Below are 27,349 nucleotides of genomic sequence, written 5' to 3' on the forward strand. Positions count from 1 at the left end.
TTGGGAGAGGATGGCAATCCACAAGAATGTTCCGATTGAGGACTCTCAAATCCGCACACAAACGTATGTCCCCAGAGCTTTTACGTGCGACAACCGCAGCCGAAATCCATTCAGAGGACTCTACCTGCTTAACTATTCCTTGAGAACACATATCATCCAGTAATCTTCTAAGATCCTCCCTAGCTGAAAGGGGTACAGGTCTAACCTTCTGTATCACAGGAATAGCATTACTTTTCAATTTAATAGTGTGTTCGAAATTTTTAATTAAACCAACCTTGTTTGAAAATACATCAGGAAATTTATCTAGCAACTTCTGTGCAAAACTATCCAACATAGTGTTCTGAACTGCAAGAACCGGCATTTCGCCGATGGTGACAGGTTCATCATGTCCTGGTCTTAGAATAATACCTAACAAAGCTTGATCTTGCCATCCCAAGATGTCACGACCATTGACTGCCACATACATTTTTGTGTAAATATTTCTTCCTTTGAATAAAATACTATCATCAAAGTAACCCTTCATGATTATGTCGTATTCCCCAAAGGCTTTAGGATTAATGGTAGTAGACTTCAATAACTTTCCTGACCAGAACTTGTGAAAAGTTGTTTCTGCAAGAATTGTAATGGGAGACCCTGAGTCAGCCATGACCTCTAAATCGATAGCCCCAATTTTCACATCACACAAGGGACCTTTGCAACGTTTCTCCGAGTTCCCTAATGCATTGACTTCAACTGATGCTAGAGATACATTACTAACGGCTTCAGACAAAATATCATTTTCAACATCAAGTTGACTAACTTTAACCTTCGTTTTGCTAGCATGACAAACATTATAAAAATGTCCAACTCTTTTGCAGTTGTTACATCGCCTACCTTGAGCAGGACAATTAGGGAAATTACCCAAATGAAACTTAGAACCACATCTATAGCAGGTCCCACCAACCCTTTTATCATAACTTTTTTTAACGACATTCTTAATTGAGACCAAATGTACATTTGTTTCATTAACACCAGAAGTAATTTCTACAACATTCACATTAGAAGCATTTGTAGGAGTAGCAGATTCAGCTAAAATTTTTGAAGAAATAACAGAACGTTCAATACTTCTGGCAATGTCCATTACTTCATCTAGAGAAGGATCCTTAAACGTCAAAATGCGTTCCTGAATTTTCTTGTTGAAACAATTAAAAACCAACTGATCACGAAGAGCAGTATCTAAATAATTCCCAAAAACGCATTTAGAGGCTAAAACACGCAATACTGCAAGATAGTCTTCAATAGATTCCTCAGAGGATTGTTTTTGTTTGAAGAATTTATGCCTCTCGACCATGACCGACGGTTCATCTACATACTGCTTTCCAATACGTGCTAAGGCCTCTTTAAATACATCCCAAGATTCATCATGTGAAGGTGCAGGAACTATAGGTAAATTATCGAAAACTTCTTGTCCAGCGTTGCCCAAATGGTTAAATAATAATGCTTTTTTACGTGATGCAGAATATTTGGTAGCATCAATAGCTTCAAGATAGTTCAAGATAGTTTTCAAAAATTCTGAACCATTTGTGCCAAGGTTTGGAGTCAAGCTACCCTGGCTGATGACGGCTGATAGCCAGAAACCGGTCCTAGGAGGCTTGATTCCGGTCCAGGAAAGACATGGCTTGGCAGTTCCGGCTGGACTGTTCCCATGAGGCACAGGGTCAAGACTGATTTGCATATGGCCATGTCTAAACTGGGGTGGCGTAGTGGGCAAAAGAACGATGGATTTAACCCAGATCTCTTGACTGGGGGAGAATGTCTGCATTGTCAGCATTCCGTCCATCATTTGTTTGTTGTAACGCTTTTCGCCCTAAGTGGGATGGGTATTCCCAGACGTGGGACCCGTGCTCACTACGCCACTGGAGTCAAGCTACCCTGGCTGATGACGGCTGATAGCCAGAAACCGGTCCTAAGAGGCTTGATTCCGGTCCAGGAAAGACATGGCTTGGCAGTTCGGGCTGGACTGTTCCCATGAGGCACAGGGTCAAGACTGATTTGCATTTGGCCATGTCTAAACTGGGGTGGCGTAGTGGGCAAAAGAACGATGGATTTAACCCAGATCTCTTGACTGGGGGAGAATGTCTGCATTGTCAGCATTCCGTCCATCATTTGTTTGTTGTAACGCTCTTCGCCCTAAGTGGGATGGGTATTCCCAGACGTGGGACCCGTGCTCACTACGCCACTGGAGTCCAGCTACCCTGGCTGATGACGGCTGATAGCCAGAAACCGGTCCTAGGAGGCTTGATTCCGGTCCAGGAAAGACATGGCTTGGCAGTTCGGGCTGGACTGTTCCCATGAGGCACAGGGTCAAGACTGATTTGCATATGGCCATGTCTAAACTGGGGTGGCGTAGTGGGCAAAAGAACAATGGATTTAACCCAGATCTCTTGACTGGGGGAGAATGTCTGCATTGTCAGCATTCCGTCCATCATTTGTTTGTTGTAAAGGTTTGATAGGCTTGCCAGGTAATTCTAAAAATGGAGGTGGTTGCATAACATTGTTACTGCTACTGGAAGCCATGACACTTTAAAGGAGAAAAATGACCAATGACCAGTTCAATTGTGTGAATATTTCTATGGTTCTCCAAATATATCAGTATATTTCTATAGTTCTCCAAATATTTCAATATTATTCATGTAGCCACTGCATAAAGCATTTATTAAACCCCCCCAAAAAAAAAATGTGTTTAAAAGGCTGTCAAACGCGTAAAACGCGTTAATACGATGCTTTTAAAGTTGCTAGGTTACCACAACAAACTTGCAAACAAAATGGAGGCACGTTGCGTGACCTTGCGTGTGACTTCACACGTCAGTTACGCTTTCAGAAAGGACGATTGACGGCATTCATTCCAAGAGCGCGCAGCAAGTTTCCAAGGATGCAGGCAAAGGAACGCCGCTCGAACAATGCGGCAGAAACTGCCATCAACGGTGAAATCACGGTACGTTACGATCGTGATCCTTGAGTATTTTACAGAAATGCCAGAGAAACTTTTTGAAAGAGGATCACGGACATCCAACCGTTTACACACACGTAGGGCAGCAACTCATGTCACCGTCAAGCCCTTCACCTTCCGTGCAACATACACAGTAAGCGCTTGGCAAAATCAGGCTATCAACGTCACACCGCTTCACTTTGAATAAAGTACATTACCCAGCAAATCCTGGTCTTCAGCAGTTTCAGCAGAATAAAAAAAAATATTCCAATTTCCTTTTCTTGCGGTAAATATCGAGAATCTCACTTAACCAGTGTCGGTGGGTCCAAATTCAATCCCAGATAGTCGCCATAAAAATGTAGTATTCACTTAATAAAGAATTCCAAAATGAGGTATTAAAAGATTAGATGTAGTTTAATGAATACACAGGACCCACGACCATCCGCTGATAGTTCAACAGCTGGTTCTCAAATAATGCCCACATCAACATTCTGTGGAAGAGAACGCTACTACCTAGAACAATCCTAACTAAGATTCCTTAAAGAAACATACATAACTCAAGAATACATTACCACATGTAATGTATTCTTGAGTTATGTCTTACCCCTAAGTCTGACTTACCCCTAGAGGGTCAGTTTGACCCCTGTCTTTTTCTCCACTCTGCAACCCACAAGTTTAAAGGCCAAAGGAGATCTAAATTGGAGGAGGTGGCGAAAATCCTTAGGATGACATCATGTCCTTATTCAAGTAATTTTTTTTTCCTACTATTGTGGCCCTTTTATAAACTTTGGGATTGGGCTGGTTTATTATATCTACATATAAAAAAATCTGGGGCTCCCATTCAGTTATTTATTTATTTATTTTTGTTTTTTTTTTAAACCGTTTATTACAAAGTTCAAAGAGTATACAAAGATGGGCCTACAACCTTCAGGCCGGCCGCTAGCAAACAAGAGGAGCATATGATACACACAGTAGAACGCATGCTGCGTCAAAGGGAAACGTACAGGAGTTAGCAGCGTTGATGGCCACACCATCCGGAGCCCACATGACGGTTTCTTTTTAACATAAATAACAACAAAAAATCAAACCACAAGGCAACCCACGATCGAAAACAGCAGCATGTGCTCCCCTAGAAGGGGGACCCTACCAATCCATAGGAGTATCAAGGGGGGGAGAAGGTCAGGACAGGGACTGGGTGGACTCAGTGCCCGGTACCGGAGAGCTAAACTGGCTAAGGGGACGGGGCAGGCGATGGATCGGGCAATAACGGCGGGGCACAGATTCCCCGGCGGTAGGCGTTCCAGGGGCCCCATACTTTCACCCATGTCCCAGGCTTACCTCTCGCTACATACACCACCTTTTCCCGAAACATGCACCAGTCCATATTTTCCTTCCAGGCCGAAACAGTCGGGGACCTCTGGGAACCCCACAGTTGAGCAATATCGCGCTTGGCCACCATATATCCCAGAGTCACCCACCACGTCTGTGGCGCCGAATAGTCGGTTGCTTCCCACACGTTCAACAGGCATCTCCTCGCTTCGGGCAGCAGCGACACACGCGTAACCACCCGCAGGACCTCATGCACACCACGCCAGAATCGTCCACCTCTGGGCATTCCCACAAAATATGAAGAAAGGTCCCCAAAGAACCACACCCACGCTTACACAACCCGTCCACAGCATAGCCCATACGCAATAGCCTTGGCCCCGTTATGTAGACCCTATGGAGTATCTTGAGCTGGACGAAGCGAAGGCGGGCCGGTATGGCCACCTCTTTCGGGGAGGCCACCGCAGAGACCCAGTCCTCGTCGTCCAGCTCCAATCCATCGGCAACCCAAGCCTCGCGAAGATTAGTCAGCAATCCCGAGCGGTCATTAATCAGTTTTTTATAGATTAATGAGATTGTGCTTTCCGGTACATGTCCATCCAGCATCCAGGGATGGAGGCGACGTCCGGGAAGGCGGAGCATAGTGCATGACGGATCTGCATATACCGAAAGTACTCCCTGTCTTGCAACTGGAATTCCGTCTGCAGCATCTCGAACGTTTTGAATCCCCCCCCCTCGCCCAGAGATCCCCCACCCTGCTGATGCCTATCATGTCCCACTTCTCGAAGCCCTTCGAGGTCCACAGGGAGCCCAACTGCTCAGAGGCGTACAGTGGTGACGCCCGGGTCAAACGATCCTTCCTCCCCATCGCTACATTAGCCGCGTGCCACACTCGTACCATGACATGCGTGGGGCCCGTCAGACGTGCGTCGAGCGAGCTGGAGTAGAGCGCTCGATTATAGTCACCACCCGGCAGTAGCATCTTATCCATTTCAAAGGCCGGGTTTAGGGCGGGCCCGTATAGGCCGTGATTAATCGCAGCCAGCTGGGAGGCCCAATAATACCGTTTAATATCCGGGAGGGCAATCCCCCCGTCATACCACGGGAGCGTCAGCTTCGCCAGGGCGATACGCGGTCTCCCGTCCCAGAACAGGCGGCGTTGCAAACTCTCCACCTCGCGGAAGTAGCGCGCCGGGACGAGGTCCATTGTATTCTGCAGAGCGTACAGGAAACGCGGCAGCGACATCATCTTAAACAATGCCGCCCGGCCGAGCGGCGAGAGCGGCAAACGCCGCCAACGCGCGACATCCTCCTTCAGGCGCTGGAGGGGGGGAAGCAAGTTCCGATCATACCGGGCCTCCGCGTCCAGGGTAATGAAGACACCCAGGTACCTAAATCCCTGCGGGGCGATCTGGATAGGACAGCCCCGCGGAAGGATAGGAGCCTCCCCAGAGAGAACATACACGCACGATTTAGCCCAGTTGATGACAAGGCCGGAGTTACGACCAAATGAATGCAATACATCAACCAGTACTATCAGTGATTTACGTGGGGAAGCCAGGTACAGGAGAATATCGTCAGCGTATAGAGATACGCGGTCCTCATACTCGGGGGTCCAGCGGAGACCACGAATAGAAGGTTCCCACCGCAGCCACTCCGCCAGGGGCTCCAAGGCAAGCGCAAAAAGGAGCGGCGATAACGGGCAGCCCTGCCGCGTTCCCCTGCCCAACTCAAACGGAGCCGACACTCTACCGTTCACAACCACCTGCGCCAGTGGGCCAGAGTACAACAATTTAACCCAGCTGATAAACCCTGGACCAAACCCAAATTTCGCGAGCGTCGCCCAAATATATGGCCATTCAAGTGTGTCAAACGCCATAGTGGCGTCCAAGGACGCCAAGATGGCCGGCTCCCGTATGAACGGGACACGTGCGAGCACCCCATGCAAACGCCGCAGGTTAAGCGCTGTGTTACGATGGGGAATAAAGCCGGACTGGTCCTGGTGGACCAAGTCACACACTACGCCGACCAGCCGATTGGCCAACACCTTGGCGAGAATTTTGGGCTCCGCATTCAATAACGAAATGGGTCGATAGGATGTGACCCGGTCCCGTGGCCTCCCCTCCTTGTGGATAACCACGATGGTAGCCAGACGCTGGTCTAGCGGGAGGGAACCCACCGAGTGGGCCGCAAGGAACATAGCACGGAGATGCGGCGCCAGCGTATCCGGTCGCAGTTTATACAACTCGACGGGAAGACCATTAGGACCCATGGCCTTGCCGGAAGCAACCGAGCGTATGGCGAGGGCAATTTCTTCGGAGGTTGGAGCGGCGTCCAACGACACTCTGTCCTCCTCCGAAAGGAAAGGCAGCGCGATATCTCTGAGCAGGGCATGGGAATCCTCTTCAGAGCGGGAAGACACCGGGGAATACACCCCACGGAAATAGTCCGCGAAGCAGGAGACAATTTCCTCCGGTTCAGTGACACACACACCATTCGTTTTCTCAATCAACGGGACAACTCGACTCGCTCTCTCTTTTTTATCCAGCCACGCAATCAATTTACCAGCCTTATCACCCACGTCATACAGTCTCCCCTGTTGCTCTCTACTGAGGCCCCTGGCCTCCTCCGTGACGAGGGCCTTATAGGCCGCTTGCTTGAGTTGGAGAACATGTAATTTGTCATCCGTCACCCCACATTCTAGATCACCCTCCAACTCGGTTATCTCAGCTTCAACACGGGTCACCTCCTCCCGCTCGCGCCTCCGGGAGTGGGAAATAAGGGACAGGGCCTCTCCTCGGAGTACTGTCTTGAACGCCTCCCACAGTGAGACCGCCGATGACACAGACCCCACATTCTCGTCAAAATAGCGCTTAAGGGATTTAATCAGCTCTGCGCGAATGGTGGGGTCACGCAGGTACCAGGGATGGATCGGGACCACCCTACCCTCTCCCCTCGGCAAAATATCAAAGTGCAACAAGAGCGGGGAGTGGTCCTAAATGCCCCGTGCCAAATGGCGCACCTCTCCCACCCTCCCCACATAAGCCGCTGGGACCAGGACATAATCTAGCCGTGAGAGACTACCATGAGCCCCTGAATGGAAGGTGTACTGTAGCTGCGTGGGATGTTTTAAACGCCAACAATCCACCAGCCCCAGGGTATCCAAGAGGCCAGATAACCACGCTTGGGCCCGGGGGAGATCCCTAGGGGGGTGACGATCCACAGTTCCGGAAACTACAGCATTAAAATCCCCCCCCACCACTAGAATCCCCTCCGGAAGGCCAAGGAGGAAGCGCCCCAGGTCCGCAAAGGTGGTCGTCTGCAGCCCCGGCGGGACATATACTGACACAAAAACGACCACTCTGCCCTCCATTCTGCCCACCAAAACCGTGTAACGTCCCCTATCGTCATGGCGCACCTCATCAAACTCCAACGGGAGCGAGTTTTTAACCATAATGCCCACACCCCTTGAACCAGACGTGAAGCCCGAATGGGCCACAAGGCGGTAGCCCCGTCGATTCATAGCGCAAAAGGAGTTGCCAATGAGGTGCGTCTCCTGCAGAAAAACTATATCGGGCGAAATTCGCTTCAAGAACTGCAGGACCACACCTCGTTTTATCCTGTCCCCCAGTCCATTAACATTCCAGGACAACAAACTCAGTCCCCTACCCCCCATCATAAACAGAAGTCATCACTCTTCCCCCAGAGAGCACTGTAGAGATAACACAATGATACGTTTGCCTTGTGGTGTAAACGAACAACACCCCACCCCAACCCACCCACTCCAACAAAACTCCCCCCTCCCTGCACCCCTGCATGAGCCCGGACAGCCCCCCCAACTTGCAGTGTGCCTAACGCCCCTATAGAATGAAACTAGCTAGACCCCCTAGAGGAGGAAAGAGTACCCCTTCTAGACCCCACACAACCTCCATGGGAGGGGAATGTACAAAGACAGACGCTTGATCGAAAGTAGCATCGTATTCGTCCAGAGTGAGGCTCAATATTGACCCCTCAGTCCCGACCCAGTGGGCCGTCTCCTCCCGCCGCCCCCCCCCCCCTCCCGCCATCTCGATCACGATCTCCAGACAGAGTGTCCAGCCAGTCCCCGGCCGCTTCGGGACGATCAAAAAAGTGCGTGCGACCATCCACCTCCACTCACAGCTTGGCCGGGAAGAGCATGGCGTATTTTAAGTTCAGGTCCCGAAGTCGGCGTTTGACGCCCAGGAAGCTCAGTCTTTGCTTCTGGACCGCTTGGGTGAAATCAGGGTAAAAGTTCACCTCCATATTTTCCAGCTTAACCGGCCCATGTAGTCTGGAGGCTTGCAGGATCGCGTCTCTGTCCCGAAAGTTAATAATCCGGGCAATGAGAGGTCGCGGAGGGGCTCCGACCTTCGGCCTTCCCCCGGGAACTCTGTGGGCCCTCTCCATGGCAAAAAATTTACTCAGTCCCCGAGGCTGGAGATGGGTAGCGATCAGGTCCTCCACAAATAGATCCGCCGCCGCTTCCTCCCGTCCCTCGGGTACTCCGATGATGCGGATGTTATTCCTCCGGGCCCGACTCTCGGAATCCTCAAGGCGCCGATCCATAAGTGCACTCGCCTGACTAAGCCGGCGCACCTCCAGTTGTAGTGCCGCCACCTCAGTCGTAAGGCCCGATGCGGTTTGGGCCAAAGAATCAACTCGATCGTTGGTCTTGGAAAGATCGGCCCTCACCAGGCCAACATCCACAAGGACCGCGTCGATCTTCTGTGCCAGGGTGTCGAACCGCTGGCCCACCGAGGCCTTCATCTCGGAAATGGCGCCCATGACGTCGTGGAGAGTCAGATCCGTGGGCAAGTCCGGGGCATCAGAAGGGCCCTCAGGGGACTTGTGCGGTCCGCCGGGAGATCCCCTCTGGAGGGTATAGCGGTCCATGCTGTTGGCCTGATGGACGGTGCCACGCCGGGTCGACTTGGTCTTTGACCGATCTCCATCTTGTTTCGTGGCCATCGCCGCTGGTCCCACAATCGCACCAGCAACGCCGTAGAGGGCAGGCAATCAGGGCCACGAGCTCCGGGGGGGCCACCCCAGATCGGCGGGGTGGGTCACAGCCGGCAGGCAGGCAGGGTCCCCCAGCGAGGCCACACCAACACAAAAAGCTCCGCGATCTCACTTGCGACGGTGCGAAAGCGAAAGCGCGGGGTACGCGACTCGCCAGGCCCGGCCCGCCGTTGTTGTTCACTTTGCCACTGGGTCACCCCCCAACGCAAATCCGGGGTTCGGCGAGAAGAAGGCCGCAAACTTCAATCGGTGCTCACTCCGGCACCCGAGGTCCGATTTGAGAACGGAAAACGGGTACCACCTCAGCTCAGGCTCATCAACACAGTCCCCTCAACCGAGGCAGGATGAATTCAGGATAGACGTAGGAGGTTGCGGAGGTCCTCGGGAGCCTCGCACCTACGCGGCCATCTTGGTTGCGCGCTAGGCTCCTCCTCCCATTCAGTTATTGATTCAGAAATACAAATCTCTTTGGGATGAGACACCTGTTAGGTTCTAGGTCTGTAGAAAGGTAATTACTTTATGGTTTCTTGGACTTTTTCAGATCTAGTTTACTCACCAGAGGTAGTTTCCATGATAAAGGAGGGTTTCTGATAGAAGCTCTGTCTAGCCGCAGATTCCTTAACTTTTGAATAATCCCCAAGCGTCAGACTAGAACCGCAACCTTTTCACCAGTACCTGTGCAATTGGTGGTGCCATAAGGCTCTGCACTGACGCCATTCCACTCTGCTCCAGAAAAGACATGCCTAGCTTATATAGGCGCCACTCCCGCGTGCTGATGTCAGTTCCTTTCTTTACGAGCTACCAGGTGCGATCCGGAGCTGTCCCTTTTCTCTCTGAGACCTTATCGCAACCAAAGAATTTCTTTTTACAGTGTGCAAGGGACATGTCACCTCCCCGAACAACAGGGCTTAAGCCTGTATGGACTGTTGCAAGCAAATGACTGTGACAGATCATCATCAGATTGGCCTGGGGTCGACCCACGACTCAATGGCTTGTGGCGACTGCCCCTCAATGTACCAGAAGGCCATATGAGACCACAAGGCAAAACTTTACATCATTCAGTACTGGATGACTTGAGGATGTGACTAGTCAAATCAAAAGTTTGGTTCCATTAGAGATCCAAGAGTCGTCTCGATCAATGTCCGTTGGGAAGTCGAAGAAAAAACTGAAGAAATCTAAGCAGGGCCCATCTCGCCCCCTTCCTGTCATTTACACTCCCCTGAGAAGGCGCAGGGGTGGCACTGTACATCTCAGACTTTGCACAGCAAAGGCACTTTTTGTTTTGTTAATAACTTTGTCAACTTTTGAAGAATTTGCCCACAACTTTATTAAAACAAAAAGTCTGTCCACTTTAGCTCCTTTGTGGAAAATGTTGGCATGACCTGTCAGGCATGTGGCAAGAAAAAGGGGCGTTCTCCAGAGCAAGATTTCACATGTTAATCTCACTAGGAATGTTTGCTTACTGATATCGAAAAACAACTGAATGGAATTGCACCAAATGTGGCACAAAGTTAGGATTTTACTCAGAAAGCGCGCTTTTTGTCATTTGGTGTAAATCCATTCAGTGGTTTTTGAGAAATTTACATTTAAAAAAGGTGCTTGGGTGGACATGAAGGGGTTAAAAGTTAGAGCAATCTAGTGCTGTGGTACTTCGTGGTCTCAAAATTCAAAAATGTGAGTTTCTGATTGGCTGGTACCACAGATGCAGAGTAGAATACACAGCGGACTGGCTGGCCTCAACAGGAGAGAAAATGTTGCGTCTGTCATTGCAGGACTCGGGGACCCGGTCCCAGAGTCCTGAAAAGAAGTTGCAAGGGGCACATAACTGGGCAGAGTGAGCAGAACCTGACCCCCAGGCCAACACCCACTTCACAGGGCCTAACACTATTCGCAGCGGGAGGTTGGTTGCCCATGGAATGTTGGGCACAGGTCACCCACAATCCCAAGTAAAGGCCTAGCGTCCCACCCTCTGCTGAGGTCAGCCGAAGACTGTGGGCTGGAGAGGGATTGTTGCACGCTGAGGGCTAGGTCTATGCTCAACTTAGAATATGGAAAAAAAAAACACAGACATTTACAGAAAAAAACAAAGAATAAAGTGAAGTTAAAGATATATAGATTTATGTTGCTGAAATGACATATGAACTTGTGTTTAGAAACAAAAACTACTGAAATCCAACAGTTATAATTTAGTAAACTAACTATGACTTGCAGCCCTGTCATGCACACTGCTATGACCTCACATATTACATCACTCTTGACATATTAAATTACGCCAGTGATGACAAATGAGAACGATCCTTTAAAAGTAATTAAGAAATAGTGGACATTATTTTGCATATCGTGCAATAGAGATGGAATAAATGTCAACTTACCCACGTTTAGTGAAAGTCAACCTCTTTTTGCTTGTATTCACTCACGTAAGACATCATAAGGCTCTTTAGATTTGAATGGGTTCACATACTTTTTAAAGTTTGACCACCAATGAACAAAGGGTGTGTTATTAATTCATCTAAATTGGAACACTCACAAGACTAACAATTGACAAACGAAAGGTTGACATGTATCCTTTAGTCAATGATGAGGCACCTTCATCAAGGTGCAACGGACAACTCTCATCTGATAGAGACTACTAGCCGCAGATTCCTTCACGTAGAATTATCCCCAGGCATGAGACTGGATCTGGAAAGCTTTCTTGCCCAGCATCCCAGCGCGCCGGGGGACCATATCACGTGACTCCGCCCAGGCATCGTCCGCGTACGTGACGTCAACGAGTTCACATAAGTCCCACCCCGGCACGCCTATGTCAGTTTTTTCCTTTTCCGCGTGCAACGCCGATCCGGTCTGTGCTCTGGGCCTGTTTAGACCTTTTCCTTACGCTATTGCTGCGTGTGTGGGAACATTGTGCGAATGCCTTCGGGCTTTAAAACTTGCACGTCGTGTGGCCGCCTCATGTCGGCGACGGATCCTCACCCCATCTGTATGTGGTGTTTGGAGGAGCACCACGACTCTACTGATTGTGAGGCATGCCAACAGATGAAGCCGAAGTCCTGGCGGGAGCGCCGGATGAAACTTCTTTCGGCTCGTGTGTCCAGGTCGGCGTCTGCACCTCGCCCGGCCCCTGCGGAGGATTCTCAGACCCGCGGCTTCCCTTGCCAACTTTGATCTTCTCCCAGGTCGCAAGAGCACCGCTCACCTATTGGTAAGTGTCGCCATTTGTCCCCGAGGGTCGAATTCCGGCCTGTCGAGGGCGTGGGCTCTCCGCGGGTGGTGCGGCCCCGCGTGTCGTCCCCTTATCCGCCATTTCCTGGCGTGGGGGCGACCAGAGCCCAGATGGAGACATATGCGGCGGCTTTGTAGGCCTCCCTGGCGTCTCCTCCTCCTTCCCCTCCTGGGACGTCAGCGGATCCCTTGCAGTGTGCGGGGCCCTCCGCGGCGTCGCCGGCCCTGGCGCCGACTGGTTCGGATCCAGGCTCGGAGGATGTGGCGCCGTTGGGGTGCGGCCCTTCCGGGGTCCCTCCTTCGGACCACGGCACCTCTGCTTTGCCGCAAACTCCAGCGAGAGTCCCTGTGGTGTCGTGAGAGGTCGCCGGGGCTTGGGTCGCACACCCGAGCCCCTCTCGGTCCTCGGGACAGGCAGCTGCCTTGTTCGAGGCCGAGGTGATGCCGCTACGGCGCTGCTGGCCCTGGCACCGCCACAGGCATCAGCGGAGGGCCCATCTCTCCCTGCAATGGGTCGCGGCTGGCGGGGGACTCCTCGTCCCTCCCCGGGCCCTTCTTGTCCCCCCGCACAGGCGGCTGCCTCGTCGGAGGTCCGGTCGGCGCCATTCCGGCGCCGCCCCTTCGCCACCTCGGTTCCGGCACAGCTCCGGTCTCCTGCATTGTGTGCTGTGTCGGAGGTCTCCTCCGGCGCCGGTCGTGTCCTGCCTCAGGTTGCGGACTCTACTGCGCTGGGCTGACGTTGGGTCGTTGACTCGTCTTCAGACGCCTCCTCTTCTCCAGAGGTTCGGCGGTTGCTGATGTCATCGTCGCCGGAGACGGGCCTCCGTATCGTGGCTTTTTCCCTGACGTCGTCTAAAGGAGGCTCCTCGCCGTCTCCACGACCGCGGTCTTCGCCGGAGGAGCCGCAGGTCCCCCCCTCCTCGGTCCCTCTTCCTTCCTTCCGGTCTTGGCCCTGCCTTCCTCCGGTTGGCTTGGGGGATGGCCGCTTTAGCTTGCAGCCATCGCCTAACGAGGAGCTGCTTTCCCCTCCGTGGGGCCCTACGGAGGCAGGTGCGGCTTTCGCCCGTGCTGTTTCCACGGCTGTGGGAATTTTGCGTATGGGTGATCCAGCTCTGGTGGTAGGGAACTGTTGCTTCCCTTCGAGGGTTCACTCCACTCTTCTCTCTTGGGGCCGTCCCGCCACGGGGGACCCGGCGCCCCAGCACCTTCTGCACCACCACCATCCGGCACCGCGGGATCCGGTGTGCCTTTCTCTTAGGCCCCCTTTTGCAGTCTGCCTTTCCTGCTTTGCCGCTGCTGTTGTCTTCCCCCGTCACGGGAGGCCCGCTGGCTGGACTCATGGGGGCGCAATATGTTTGCCTCCACCAGTGCGGCTCTGCGGGCCCTTAACACACTGTGTGTTTTGGCTAAGGCCACTTCTTGCTTGTGGGACTCGGCGGAGTCCCTTATGTCTGCCGCTTCTCAGGCGGGTGCCTGTGTGGATTTGAGACACCATGTCTTGGATGGTCGGGAGCTGGTGGCGTTTATCTTTCGCTCCGCTCTGGACATCTCGGAGGTGATGGGTCGTGCCATGGCTTCTTCGGTTGCCCTTCTTCGCCATGCCTGGCTTCGGGACAGTGTGTTCCCGGAGAATGTTCGAGAACGGCTGGTGAACCTTCCCTTCGATGGTGCTCTTTTGTTCCATGCACCTGCGGACTCGGCCATCCAGAGGTTCTTGGCGGGGCTTCGTCCTCCCCCTCCCCCTCCTTCTTCTCCTCCTCGGTGACCTGCGTGTTGATCTGGTTCTTGGAGCTGTTTTTCCGTTGGGGCGGGTCGCCCCGGTTGTCAGTTCTGTGTGCTTCACGGCCACTTGAGTCCTCCTTGCTGAGGCTGTGGCTCTGTTGGCTGCTGGCCAACCCTTTTTGACTGTGTGTTTTTCCCTTGGGTTTTTTACCCTATGCTGGGCCTGAGATTGGGCTTTCTGCGTTTCCCCTCTGGCTGCTTGATAGGCCTCCTGCAGGGTTTTTTGCCGCAGGTCTTTTTTGTTGTCCTCCGCTGCAGAAGTTTCTTCCTAAGAGGTTCCCATGTCTTGGGAAATGACATGCCCTATGTGGGCAGGGTTGGCTGTTATATAGCCCTGGTATGTGCTGGGGAGTTGTGGTCGCCTGCGGGCTTCCACTCTTCGTGGCGTTATGGTATGTTGCGGATGCAACCTTCTTCTTCGCCCATTTTTGCTTTGAGTGTTTAGTTCTGTGGTGTTCCTGGTGTCTGGCGGGGCTTGCCAGTGCCGCCCTTTTGTTCTTTCTGCACCGTTGTGCCTTTTTGGGGCTTTAATGGGACTGTCATCATGCCTTGTCCGCTGCTTCCAGTGAGCCTTGCACTAGGTTCTACCTCTTCTCCCGGTGGGGGGGATGGTCCCTGACTTCTGGACCCTCTTGCGGGCGCAGTGTGTACCTGCGGGTCGTTGGACGATTCTTCCTGGGTGACCTTAAGTTCCCATTTTTGGCTTCCGCCTGCATCTTGCTGCTGGCACCGTCCTGTCTGGGATTGCCTTTGCTCTGCCTCTCCTCCTTGGAGTCTCTAGGTTACTCTTCTCCTTCGGTGCTCCTTTCCTTGCCTTGGCCTTGGGCGGAGGTTTTGTTGCCTCATAAGGGCGTGGGGTGTTTGGCCTTTGTGCGTCTTGCCTTGTTTCCTCTGCCAAGTGAGGACAGGTTATCTTCTTCTCTTCTTTTCCCTTTGCCTGAGGGACGGGGTTCCTTGTCCTGTTTTCGGACTCAGCCCCTGTGTGGGCCTCTGTTGTGCCCCGGTGGGTGGGGTTGTCTCGTAGACCCTCCTTCCCCTTGGGTATGGCTAGGGTGTCTATTCTACGTGAAAGAATCTGCGGCTAGTAGTCACTATCAGATGTACGAGTTACTTACCTTCGGTAACAATGTATCTGGTAGAGACGATTCTAGCCGCAGATTCCTTCACGGCCCGCCCTTCCTCCCCGTTCTGCGAGGGCTTGTGATTTGGTCTTTTGCACTCGCTTCCCTGTGGGTGGCGGTGTCTTCTATGAGTACATTTTTTCCCTCTTTCTATCAGGCTGCCCCCTTGTTCCCCCCCATTGTTACATGGGAGAATAGGTTGTTGGTAATTCTGGCTCTTTGCGATCCTTGAGGTTGGGGTCTTTTGGCTGTGCCTCTGCCCTTGTTCCTGATGGGAGTTGTGACCCTCTGTGATGGGGATGTCTTGGAGTTTTGTCGTTCCCTGTGTGTCCCCCGACTGGTTCTCCTTCCAAGTCTTTGGTTGGGGTTGTAGTCCTGTTGCATGTTATCTTGACTTTTTACATATGTCCCTTGTCTTCGGGGGGAGGAGGGGCTGTCTCTGTACTGGCAGGGTTGCTGTTCTGCCCTTTATTCTTTCCCTGCCTTTGGGTACTGCAGTGCCAGGCACTGCTCTTTATGGTGTTGTTCATCGCCATTCCTTTTTGGCTCTTTCGCCTACTTTTCCTATACTCTAACAGTTTTGTCTGCTGGCTCCGCGTTGTGGCGCAGAAAAGTTCTCCGAAGAAACCGACGTAGGCGCGCCGGGGTGGGACTTATGTGACCTCGCTGACGTCATGTACACGGACGACGCCTGGGTGGAGTCCCGTGATGTCGTCCCCCCGGCGTGCAGGGATGCTGGTTAAGAAAGTTTTCCGGATCCAGTCTTATGCCTGGGGACAATTCTACATGAAGGAATCTGCAGCTAGAATCGTCTCTACCAGATACATCGTTACCTAAGGTAAGTAACTCGTACATTCGTTTTGTAAAATATACTATACACCTTGCGGAGATGAACAGGATTACATTTGACTTCAGAGGCATGATTAAAATAGAACTGTGATTTAAAACATGTGTAAGTGGTCTCCCCTGCATCTTTCTTTCGTGAACAGTGTGAAATTACTCAAAAACTTAATGGAAGTTTGTATCTGAATATGAAAACCTTATAAATCTTCCTTTAACATCCACTTTTGATGGTAGCTATGTATAGCGACTTTGACAATTTATTCTCTTGGTTTTTTGGCCAAACGTGTACAAATGGATAAACGTTTGTGAACTGAATCTTTGACTTTTCTCAAAGGTGTTTGGCAAGAAGCTTTGCCACTTAGGCAGAACATACTTTAAAACGTCCCTTTGCATCCCACACCGGGTGTGTTCATCCTTTACCTTGTGTAAGAAGCAGTACTATTTGTGCCAAAATCTTTATAGGGAAACCATGCTCCATCTGACTACCGTCATCCACAACCACACTTGGCTCTAGTGCATATCTATTATATGGACCGACACATGGAATCACAGTAATTTTTGCCTATGGTATGATTGGAGACCCTTTACTAACAATTGTCTTTTTTTAAATCGATGATGTCTTCAGTGATGCCATGAATGATGTAATTGGAGATGTCATCATTTACATCATTTAACATTGTCTTGAGTGATGTAATAAGTGAAGTCATAAGTAATGCATGACGGAGGTACAGATTATACTCGGTGTTCTAAACTTGAATTAGTGAATTTCAGTGTTTTTATGTTTTTTATTTCACTTCAACTCCTAACTTTAATGTTATTTTTCATATATATAGATCTCCATCCCCCAACAGATAAGAGTTTCTCTGGCAGCGTAGTCTGGCTCTTAACACTTTCAACCTGGAGGAGATCATGTAGAAGAGTTAGAGATACTTTGATGTTCTCCTTTTCGCTGATAGGGGTGCAACCCACTTTACCTCATGGAGCTGAGGAGATCTAACCGGGCGTGCTCCTCACCACCCTTCAGACTGGGATGTTCAAAACTCTAGAATCTGACTATTGTCTCACACCAGAGGGGTTTTTCTGTTAGGATCAATGACTGAATTGTTGGCCCCTGACTTTTATGTCTATTGAAAGTGGTATATTCCTCGTGCCTTTTTTTATTACTAAACTCTCTGCACAAGTTCTAAAGCTAGTGTTCATTTTGGCCAAGCTATGTTTGCAAACTGTTTTGCTGGATCCAGTCTGATAATTTCAACGTCCATCCTCTGTTTTGCAATTGCTTTTCTTTCCAAATTCTCAACTGCTCCCTGTTACAGCTGCATCAGTCCATCTAACTGATTAGAGATACCAAGGTACCAGAGATGGATTTACAAACACGTCTATTGTGAGGCAGATGTGCACAGATAATAACATTCATCGGAGCACAAGAGTGGATGACTCTTACAAATGCACAAGGAAATAATTCTTACCATAAGAACATTTTTCGGTGGGAACTACTGTGCCTATGCCTATCTTACCTTATTTGTGAAATATCCGCATAATCATTTAACTGAAATGCCACATCTCTCCTTCTAGAATAGTGCAGTATGTTTAGGAGAACACTGTCTTCTTGTTCAGATGTTGCAGGGTTCCAGGGGACAGTGATACACACAGCATGTAAAAGTGCAGGCTTTGGCCACTTTCAGTAGGGTTTTGTCCTTCTCTGTTGTACTCTCCTATCATTTCCAAAAGAAGTGGCAGTAACGTGCAATATTTTGAAGTGTTCCCTTTTCCTTCCTTGTGATGGCACCATTCTTAATTACTTCTGGGAGGGATTCTCACTCTGTATTGTAGGTTCTGCTTTTCTGTGCTTGCCCCTGTTCTTCTCTTCTATGAGATGTCAGTTAGTAGTCATTCAGTCTATTGTTTCCTCTCTTTGGTCAGTGACCATTTCACATTTGCTCTCTTTCTTTCTTCTAGGACTGTTTGCTGCAGTACCTGTTATAGAGCTGAGACAGATACTGGCCGAGAACCTTGGGGTCTTTACAGGGTCCATCACTTCACCAAGGTAGGTCAGAGGGCCAAGTGCGGGAGAGATTGCTTCACAGGAACACCAGGTCTTACTTGATTGCACCACTCTCCCAAGTTTGCTACACCACCACAAGTGAATGTCATTCCATCATTTCAAGTACATACTCTTTAGTGGTCATCACATGCGCACATATTCAGCGCAGTGTAAACATGCATTTGTAGATACACACGGGTGCAGACTCTAATTACACTTTTTGTTTCCCTTACCATCCTTCTTTCGGTTGTGTGACCAGGTGGAGATGTTTGCAGTGACCGCGGATGAGAGTGGAACAGAGAGCCAGGAGCTGCTAGATGAGTTTGTTACTCTTCAGAAGGAGATCTTCTCAGACTTGGAACTTCATTACATGTGAGAGTCATTATCTGTCCACAAATGTTGCCTCTACTGCTCTGAACAGGTGCTGCTATAGATACACTCCCGCCTTAAAAGGTTTCCAACCTTTTCTGTAATATGAGCTACTTATGTTCAATGAAAATAATTGTAAGCTACTAGTATTGTTGGTGCTGTAATAGTAACCAAATCAGACAAGATTACAGTAGTGGCCTCCCCATACATGATAGTCAGTAGTGAGAACTTTAGTGAGTCAGGCGGGGCTACCAGCAGTAATGTAGAAAAGGCTTTATCAATTTGGAAGACCTCTATATGGGTATTACGTAACAACAACTGTGACAGTGTTCATACAGCGCTAATAGGTGGTACCTTGCGGCTCCATCTTCGAGGTTAAGTCGAAGATGGAGTCAACTGGCGGCAGTTCCTGTTTTTCCATGCCTCTTTGATGTGGTCTATTCCTCTGTCATCGCCAACATAACATTTTCTCAGCTGTCCCCAACAACTAGGTCAAATTTATCCACTCAAAATGTTTGGATTCAAGCCTTGTAGAAGAGATTACAAGACGATATTTCTCTGACCCCCTATGACATCAGCATATGGTGTCTGCCGTCGGTGCATGATGACACTGTCTATTGACCCTGGGCCTCCATCACTCAAAGGACATCAGAGAGCAGGCGGACAAGTTATTTTTGAATAAGGCCCTTAGAGAGACACCCAAGTGCTCGCCCTCTCGTACAGGAAAGTTGCCTTCTGGGGAACATTCTGCTTATAGATCTTCACAAGAAAGAAGTCTTCTTCCTCCAGAAAACGACTTTGCTCTCTGGACCCTTCAGAGTCTCAGTGTTGTTCCCAGATGCCAAAAATCAAAAAAGATGAGCCTGGAGTTTCCTGGTCCATTTGCTGACCTTGTGCAGGAAATGCAGCTTGCAATGCTGGATATATTCAGGGCTGCCACCACCTCGTCCCCTCCGCAGGAGGGAGGCTGGGCTTGGTGACTCTGGCAGCTCTGATCCAGATGCCTCCCAATGTCTCATCTCCATAGACTCCAACATTGAAGACTATGTATTTGTATGGGCCTTTCTGCAGACGCTGCCAATGGGTGGATAGTAGAAACAATTGTCCATACAGCAAAATAGAAAGTCAAGGTTAATTATTTTGTTTTATATATGAATTATTTTATTGATAAAATTAAGAACTGAGAATTAACAGCAAATACAGTGACATGCTGGTTCAGCTTATACCCAAAAAAAGATACAAATACTGATTGTGATACACGCACCAACAGCAAACAATACTTATAGAAAATATTTAGGAGTGGTCGAAAAAGGAAGTGGGAGATGTGAGAATAAGTTGTAGAAGGAAGAAAGTAAAGAGAGGAAGGGAGGGACAGAGAAAAAGAAGGTAAGAAAGACAGAAACTACAACGTAGGGAAGAAGGAAGTGGAGGGCAGTGTAGTGAGTATAATCATGGTAATGAGGAAGAAGCAAAAGTCTAAGTGAACTATGGGGGAAGGACAGGGGGCATCTTGCAAAAGGGGGGATCATATAAGAAGAAAAATATCTGCTTGGTTAATTTTAATATTCAGCATTATGAGCCCCTCGCTCAGGCCTAGAGGTTTGCCCATTAGGAGGAAATGCTGGGCTCAGATTCAAATGCCTTGGCTATGCTATGGAAGACAAAGACTATGGCCGAACAGAGGATGGTTATCTCCTGCCTTCTTATAATACAGATGTTGGTACATATCTGCACTTACGAAATGGCAGTGGAGTGGATACGCCGCTAGCAGGTAGCATTCTTTATCCCACTGGCCCCACCTCGGATGAAGAAGCCTTGGAAATGCTTTTACCTTCAGGAGAAGTGAAATCAAACATTGTGACAGAGACGTTACTTGTGTTTAATGATGCCCTCCCAGAGCCTACCATAGCTGCATGGGAGAAGACCTTTTCAGGTCCAGCATTCCAGACCGATTGCACAGTGCCGTAGACTCGCTCCAGGTGTTCTACACTTTTTGTTCTTTCACCCATCACTATAGTGTGGTTATTCAGACATAGTCATTAAAACAAAATGCCAGTGTCTTTCCAAAGGCACACCCGGACAGGAAATCAAAGAAACTTGATGCCTTCGTGAGAAAATGTTTTACCTCAGCAGTTTGGCACTCTGCAGGGCTAATGACTCCTGCCTTCTAGGCCACTTCCTTCATACTTTGTAGGAGCTGGCAAAACACAGTGTTTAAAGCCAGACCATATGAAAGAAAGTTCTGTATGATGTACTGAATGCCTCAAAGCAGATCTTGAAGTGTGGCCTAGATTCTGCGAACATCGTTCAATATGTGAACAAGGCTAGCACACTGCGTCACCATTCCTAGTTGCATTCCACTGACTTCTCTGGAAAATCCAAGCTACACTTACAGACAGTTCCTTTGATAGTGAGTGTCTTTTTGTAAAGGCTGACCCCTCCCTATGACACTTCAAGAACAGCAGGTCTGCAACTCACACCTTAGTCTCCCCACAGTTCTACAAGCAGTCCTGCAAGTTGTGTGGTTACTATACAGCAGTACAGGTGCTTCAGGGACAGCTGTACCACTCATTTCTTGGTCGAAGTGGATCTAGATGACAACATCAATAGCGGCATCAGCAGATCCAGCCTCCAGCATCATTTGTAGGCTCTGCCACTTATAACCCCCTCTAACTCCTTCCCTTCTCCGCACTATCTTCCGGTGGGAGGGAGACTCTCATATTTTGTCATCAATCGGGCAAAGGTCACAACAGATTGCTTGGTCATCCAGGTAATTCCCAGCGGCTACATCTTTCCCTTCTTTTCCCCACCACTACATTCCTTCAGGTGCGGTACTTTTAATCGAGATGAAGGTCTTCCTTCCTCCATAGATGATCAAAGATATTCAGGTGATAAATTTGATTTTCTGTCGCCAATTTGTACCCTGCCCCAATAGTTTATACACTTGCTGGACATCATGGCCTTTTGCATCCTGTTGATGCCTCATGCAGTATGGCAGATAAAATCCACCAGTGATCCCTGGTGTGACCGTGCTTCAGCACTGGCAAAGCCTTTCCACTCCTTTTCAGATATTCAGTGCATCTGGATCTGCACTGGTGGATGGGCCCCTGCAAACTTGTGAAGGGCTGCCAATTTAGCCCCCACCAGTAAAAGATACTGTGGTCACAGCTGCCGTCTTGCTATGCGACAGTGCTCATCTGTGTGACAGCATGGTGAGGTTCTTTTGGACTACGCCAGAGCAACTCCCACACATAAATATTCTTGAGTTGCATGCAGTTGTCTCACTTTGAAGGCCTTTCTTCTTTCTGCCTTGAGAAACAACACGAAGGTTCTATTGGAGATTATCACTACTGTCAATTATAGCAACAGACAGGGTGGTGTGGGACCTTGGACCTTATGTAGGTAGGAAATTCACCTGTGGAGGTGAATGCAACAAAAGAAACCTGCCTGTTAGCGGCTCATCTTGCAGGCTCCATCGATGTGAGACCGCATGCACTAAGTCACCTCTCACTGAAGGTCCACAGGTGGGAGGTGCATCCGGACATGACTGAGGCAGGTGACTCCAGATAGGGATCTGGATAGGGAGCTCCATTTAAAGATCTCTTAGAAAAGACCCAGAACACTTAAGTGCTCTCACTTGACATACACTTCCCTCCTAATTGTTCTCTGGGGGATGTTTCAGGTTCATCTGGTCTCTGGGCCTGCTATGCATACATCCGTTGATCTGACTTCTGTCCAAACTACTCCGTAAAGTGCAAGAGGATCAGGCACAGCTGTTTCTAATGTTCCAGACTGAGTGAGGAGTATCTGGTACACCGATATGTTGCCACTTAACATTCAGCCGCCTGCTCCCTATTTTAACAGAGTGGATCTGTGTTTGTTGCAGGATGGTGAGGTCCACCACCCCAACCCACCATGCTTCAGTTGCATGCGTGGAATTGAGCAGTACCATCTACAATGCTTTTTCCCTCCTAATCAGGTCAAAGATGTCATCTTGGCGGCCAATAAGCCTGCTACCAAATCTATCTGCACTGACCCCTGTAACACGTTTATTCATCGTTGTGAGTCAGAAGGCATTCGACCCTTTAATTCTCACCTTTCCATTGTCCTATGGTTTGGCTTGTTCTCTGATCAGCTGGATTTGACTGTGGCTGGGATTAAAGGCTACCTGGCAGCAGTTTCTGCGTTTATTTATATTCTTGACCAACGTTCCCTGTTTATGTCCCTACTAGTGGCATGGTTTCTTAAAGTTTTGCTTTACTTTCCCCTCCCACTGTGGTTAATGTGCATAAGTTGGATTTGTACCTTGTATTGACTTTCTTGATGGCATCTCCATTTGAGCCAATACACCGTTGGCTGGTTCAGTGTCTTACTCTAAACACTGTCTGTTGGTAGTAATTACTTCTGCTCATAGACTTGGAGAACTTCAGGCTCTACCAGTTCGTTCACCCTTCACAGTATCTACCTGGATAAGATGGAGTTCGTACCAGCCTTATCCAAGGTTGTTTCTGCTTTTCATATGGTACAGTCTGTCACTGTTCCATCTTCTTTCCTCCTCCACATCCAGTTAGGTAGGTGGGAATTCTGCAGAGGCTGGATCCCAGGCCTGGCTCCCGGTGGAACAGAGGATCAAATTTAAGGCACTTTGCCTTACTTTTAAAATCCTAAAGCTGTCTACTCCTCCTATCCTTGCCCAGACTATATCCCCTTATCTCCCGAACAGAGCGCTTCGCTCTGCAGGATCAAATCTGGCAATTGTTCCCCGCTTCAAAAGAGCTAGAATGGGTGGACGTTCTTTTTCGGTGTTAGCTGCCTCACTTTGGAACACCCTCCCCCCTTCGCTTCGTTCTATCACCAACCTTTTTCCTTTCAGGAAATGTCTGAAAACCTTTCTGTTTGCCACTACTTAGGTCCTTCAGCTCATTGTGACTAGTATTTTCTCTCCGTTATGTTTTACCGTCTCCTCAGCGCCAGGACGCCACTTTGCTGCGGCATCTGTGCGCTATACAAAAAAGTTATAACATAACATAACATAACATACTACACTGACCACATGTGACAGGACAGAGTTGATGATCAGCACTTTGTGGGCTTCGCTGGAGCAGAGGGCAATGAGGGGATGAAGCACACCATTTTGTGCTTGGGTCCTCTTCCACATCAAGATTTGCTGGAGGAGAAAGATCCTCTGTTGGGCATCTGTGCTTATTTCACAGGAGCCATGGTTGCTTCCATTGCTCTTTCTGGAGGTGTCCCAGTTAACAGCAACTACAGGGATGCTACTTGGTCATCCTTCTTCTATATGCTTCTGCCAAGCAGGGAGTAAAGCAGTACTTTGCCTGTGCTTTGTTGTATGACTTCCTTAGTTAACAGACATTACCTAATCTGGCCTCCCACGGAGCTACTGCTTTTTGCGAGGAATCTGCATGAAGATGTATCCATCAGAAGAAAAGGTTTCTTACAACCAATATTTCTCATGGATACGTAATCTTCCTGCAGATTCCACAGCACCCTCCCTCCTCCCCGATGAGTTAGTTTTATGATTATCATTTCTTGCTGTATTTGTTGATGTTGTTTCTCAAGGGGGCACCAAGAAAGATTCAGGAACTGATGCCAGGATGACGGGTGCTGCTAATATACTGTAGTGATATCACATGCTGGGGTGTGATTTGTGGCTGGATTGATATGACAGTGCTAGAAAGTCACAGCTGGGGAAAAGTTTTCTGGATCTACCAGGAGCCTGGGGGGAGTATTCGTAGGGTGATGAATTAACAGGAAGATTTTATATCCGCCAGAAATATTTTTACAGGGTAAGTAACTTTTTCATCTCTACCTCTTAGAGATTGTAATGCACCCAAACATTCTGGTTTTTTTTGCTTCTCAGAGAGCAATGCACTGTTTCAAACACTGGTACCTGTGAACATTGCCTTGTGAGAGATTGTGACCCGGAAGTGGTGATAGTACTTTTACCTGTAGAATGACAATGGAGGCCTACAACACATCAGCAGACACCAACGTGTCTGCCTACCCCATTGGGGAGATTTTACGGTATATCACAAGCACTTTTGTGTGCCCTGTTTGTGAAAGGCTGGGTTCTTGTAACACACTTTAGCACTTTCACCTTCTTGTCTTTTTAAAATCCGAACTCTGTAGCTAGTTTTAAAGTGTCTGTTTCTGAGAATGAAGCCTTGAATTACTCTTGCTGCTGTATGTGTTATGTAGGTGAGGCCAGCACGTGCTATTCGTCCCAGCTGAACATTTAGTGTTGTTTTAGTAATTAAACTTTTTGCCTTCTTACATACAGGATCCTAGACATGCCTACACAGGAGTTGGGACTACCCGCTTATAGGAAATATGACATTGAAGCCTGGATGCCTGGCAGAGGAAAGTATGGAGAGGTGAGACTAACCGCTGTCACACTTGAAACCAGTCCTGATTGTTCAACTTGATCGAACAATTGTTGAGTAAGGTAAAGATGAGCAAACCAAAAACATGATAACTGCAGTTTCATGCGCTACTCTATTGCAGGCCAATTTATTCCCTGGTGCTTGCGGCTCTTGGTGCAAGGCACCAGAGCAGTTCAAAGGAGTCAAATGATCCACAGTATACTGTCCCCTGTTTTGAGTCTATATTTAATGGTGTGTTTAGTTCTATACAAAACAGTTGAATCAATATATCCATGACATTATAATTAGGGCTTCGCAGTTTTCCGTTTTTACTGATTTAGACTGATAAATACAGACAGAAAAACATTTATTTCCTGTCTGTATTTTTTTTAAATACAGAATATAAGCCTTCTTTGGATGATTTTTTTCTACTTCCAATAATGAGTGCCAAGTCAGTAGGTGTACAGATTCAAAGGTAGGGCAGATGAAAAAAGATAATACATTTCCTATTTAAGCTTAATTTAGTGCAGATCTACAGTTATTTACGCTATTCTACAGTGCAAGTGTGTTTAGATAAGGTCATTGCACTGTATACTGCTGTAACCTTTTGAACATTCAAATGTGAGTATAATTTAGCAGTTAAATAAATGTGGAAATATACCCATTGCACTTACATTTATACAGAAAACACAAAATAAAAATGGATAAATACAAAAAATATTAGTAAAAAATAAATACCCATAAATACAGACGGAAATGTCAAAAAAATAAATACCATAAAACCGGGAGCCCGAATTATAATGCAACAATGAAATATTTTGCACTAGCTGTGAAAGCATGACCTTGTGGAAGCGTACACTGTTACACAGGAGTAATTCGTTGGTCAGTGACAACAAGCATTCGCTTTAAAAAATGTGTAGGGTAAAATGTGGATTATTCGCTCGTAGGCAATAAATGGGCTGCTTGATTACACTGACATGCTTTGTACTGCTCAAGCAGTCATCACATCATCTGTCCATGTTTACTTATTGTGAATACATGAATGGTGATCACCCTTACAACTCCACGTATGTCCCTTGAACTGTAAAATAACTTGTTTTATTCTGTTGTATTTCCTCCAGTCTCTATATGTAAATAGAGGATCAGGCTGTAAAATCGATCTCTTAACAAATTTCAATTTATTTATTGATGATATTTTGTAATGCATGTTTATATTCTATGTTGTACTGTTTGGTTATGCTCTATATAAGGTTGCATTTGTGAGTACTCCTGTATTTGATATATGGATTTATCACTTGTATTGTCGAATAAAGCATTGATTGATTGATTGATTGAAAAAAATGTGTAGGCACTCGAAGAATGTCACATTTCTGACGGGGCTGTGGTGCTGCTGCAGGAATTCTGGGGACAGTTTTTCGGGACTGCAGTCAAGTGGGGAGGGTACTGGGCTATCATGGGAAAGCTGCTATCCTCAAAGAAACATTCTGAAACTATTTAGCAGCCCACATTTCTTTATAATTCCAAGATACCCTCTCAGGCAGAGGGAGGTGAGCTCTTGATTGGTGGCAAATTGTGTCCTTTGGTGCAGCCGTGCAACCTCTGGTTTGCAGTGGCAGAACTCTTATACTGCATACAACAGGTGTTAGATTGTCTGTGTCAGACACTCAGGACACATTTTTTAACAAGACCATTAATTTTTTCCTCCTCAGATCTCCAGTGCATCCAGCTGCACTGACTACCAGAGCCGGCGTTTGAACATCATGTACCATGGGGCATCTGGGGATCTTCGATATGCACATACGGTAAGCAGGCGTCCAGAACCCTGGCAAGGGAGAACCATCAAGGAGGCACAGTGGGGGCGTGGGTATGGGACATAGATAATGAATGAATTGAGGAAAGTAGTGTCTCCTGTCTGAACACACCTTTACACAAACACACTTATGACTGCCCAATATCAGTTAATCTTGCTGCTTTTATGGATGTCCAGGCTTTTTTCTGCCTCTTCAGGAAGCCTATATGTGCTGTCTAACTCCTTTTGACCACATTCTCACTGCCTTCTTTCTCCACAGGTGAATGGTACAGCGTGTGCTATCCCCCGCATGATAATTGCAATTCTTGAATCCAACCAGTTGAAGGTGAGTCTGTCTGAATGTTTGTGGCTTTTAGTAATCACTGAAAAGCCCAAATAGCAGCTGTGCATCAGGGTTTCAAGACTGTAGGATTTTCATTGAATCTAGCCTTTTTCCATGCACAC

General features: G+C 48.3%; 1 protein-coding gene across 1 annotated transcript in view; it reads left to right on the top strand.

Annotated features, from left to right (window-relative positions):
* SARS2 (seryl-tRNA synthetase 2, mitochondrial) overlaps window positions 1–27,349 on the top strand; it is a 172,439-nt gene that overhangs the window by 140,831 nt on the left and 4,259 nt on the right. The window contains exons 11-15 of the mRNA XM_085624994.1: window positions 18,259–18,346; window positions 18,603–18,715; window positions 25,014–25,107; window positions 26,805–26,897; window positions 27,165–27,230. Of these exons, the coding sequence (XP_085481120.1) occupies window positions 18,259–18,346; window positions 18,603–18,715; window positions 25,014–25,107; window positions 26,805–26,897; window positions 27,165–27,230 (454 nt within the window). The remainder of the gene's footprint in view (window positions 1–18,258; window positions 18,347–18,602; window positions 18,716–25,013; window positions 25,108–26,804; window positions 26,898–27,164; window positions 27,231–27,349) is intronic.

Source organism: Triturus cristatus, chromosome 9, assembly GCF_964204655.1.
Source record: "Triturus cristatus chromosome 9, aTriCri1.1, whole genome shotgun sequence".
NCBI lineage: Eukaryota > Metazoa > Chordata > Amphibia > Caudata > Salamandridae > Triturus > Triturus cristatus.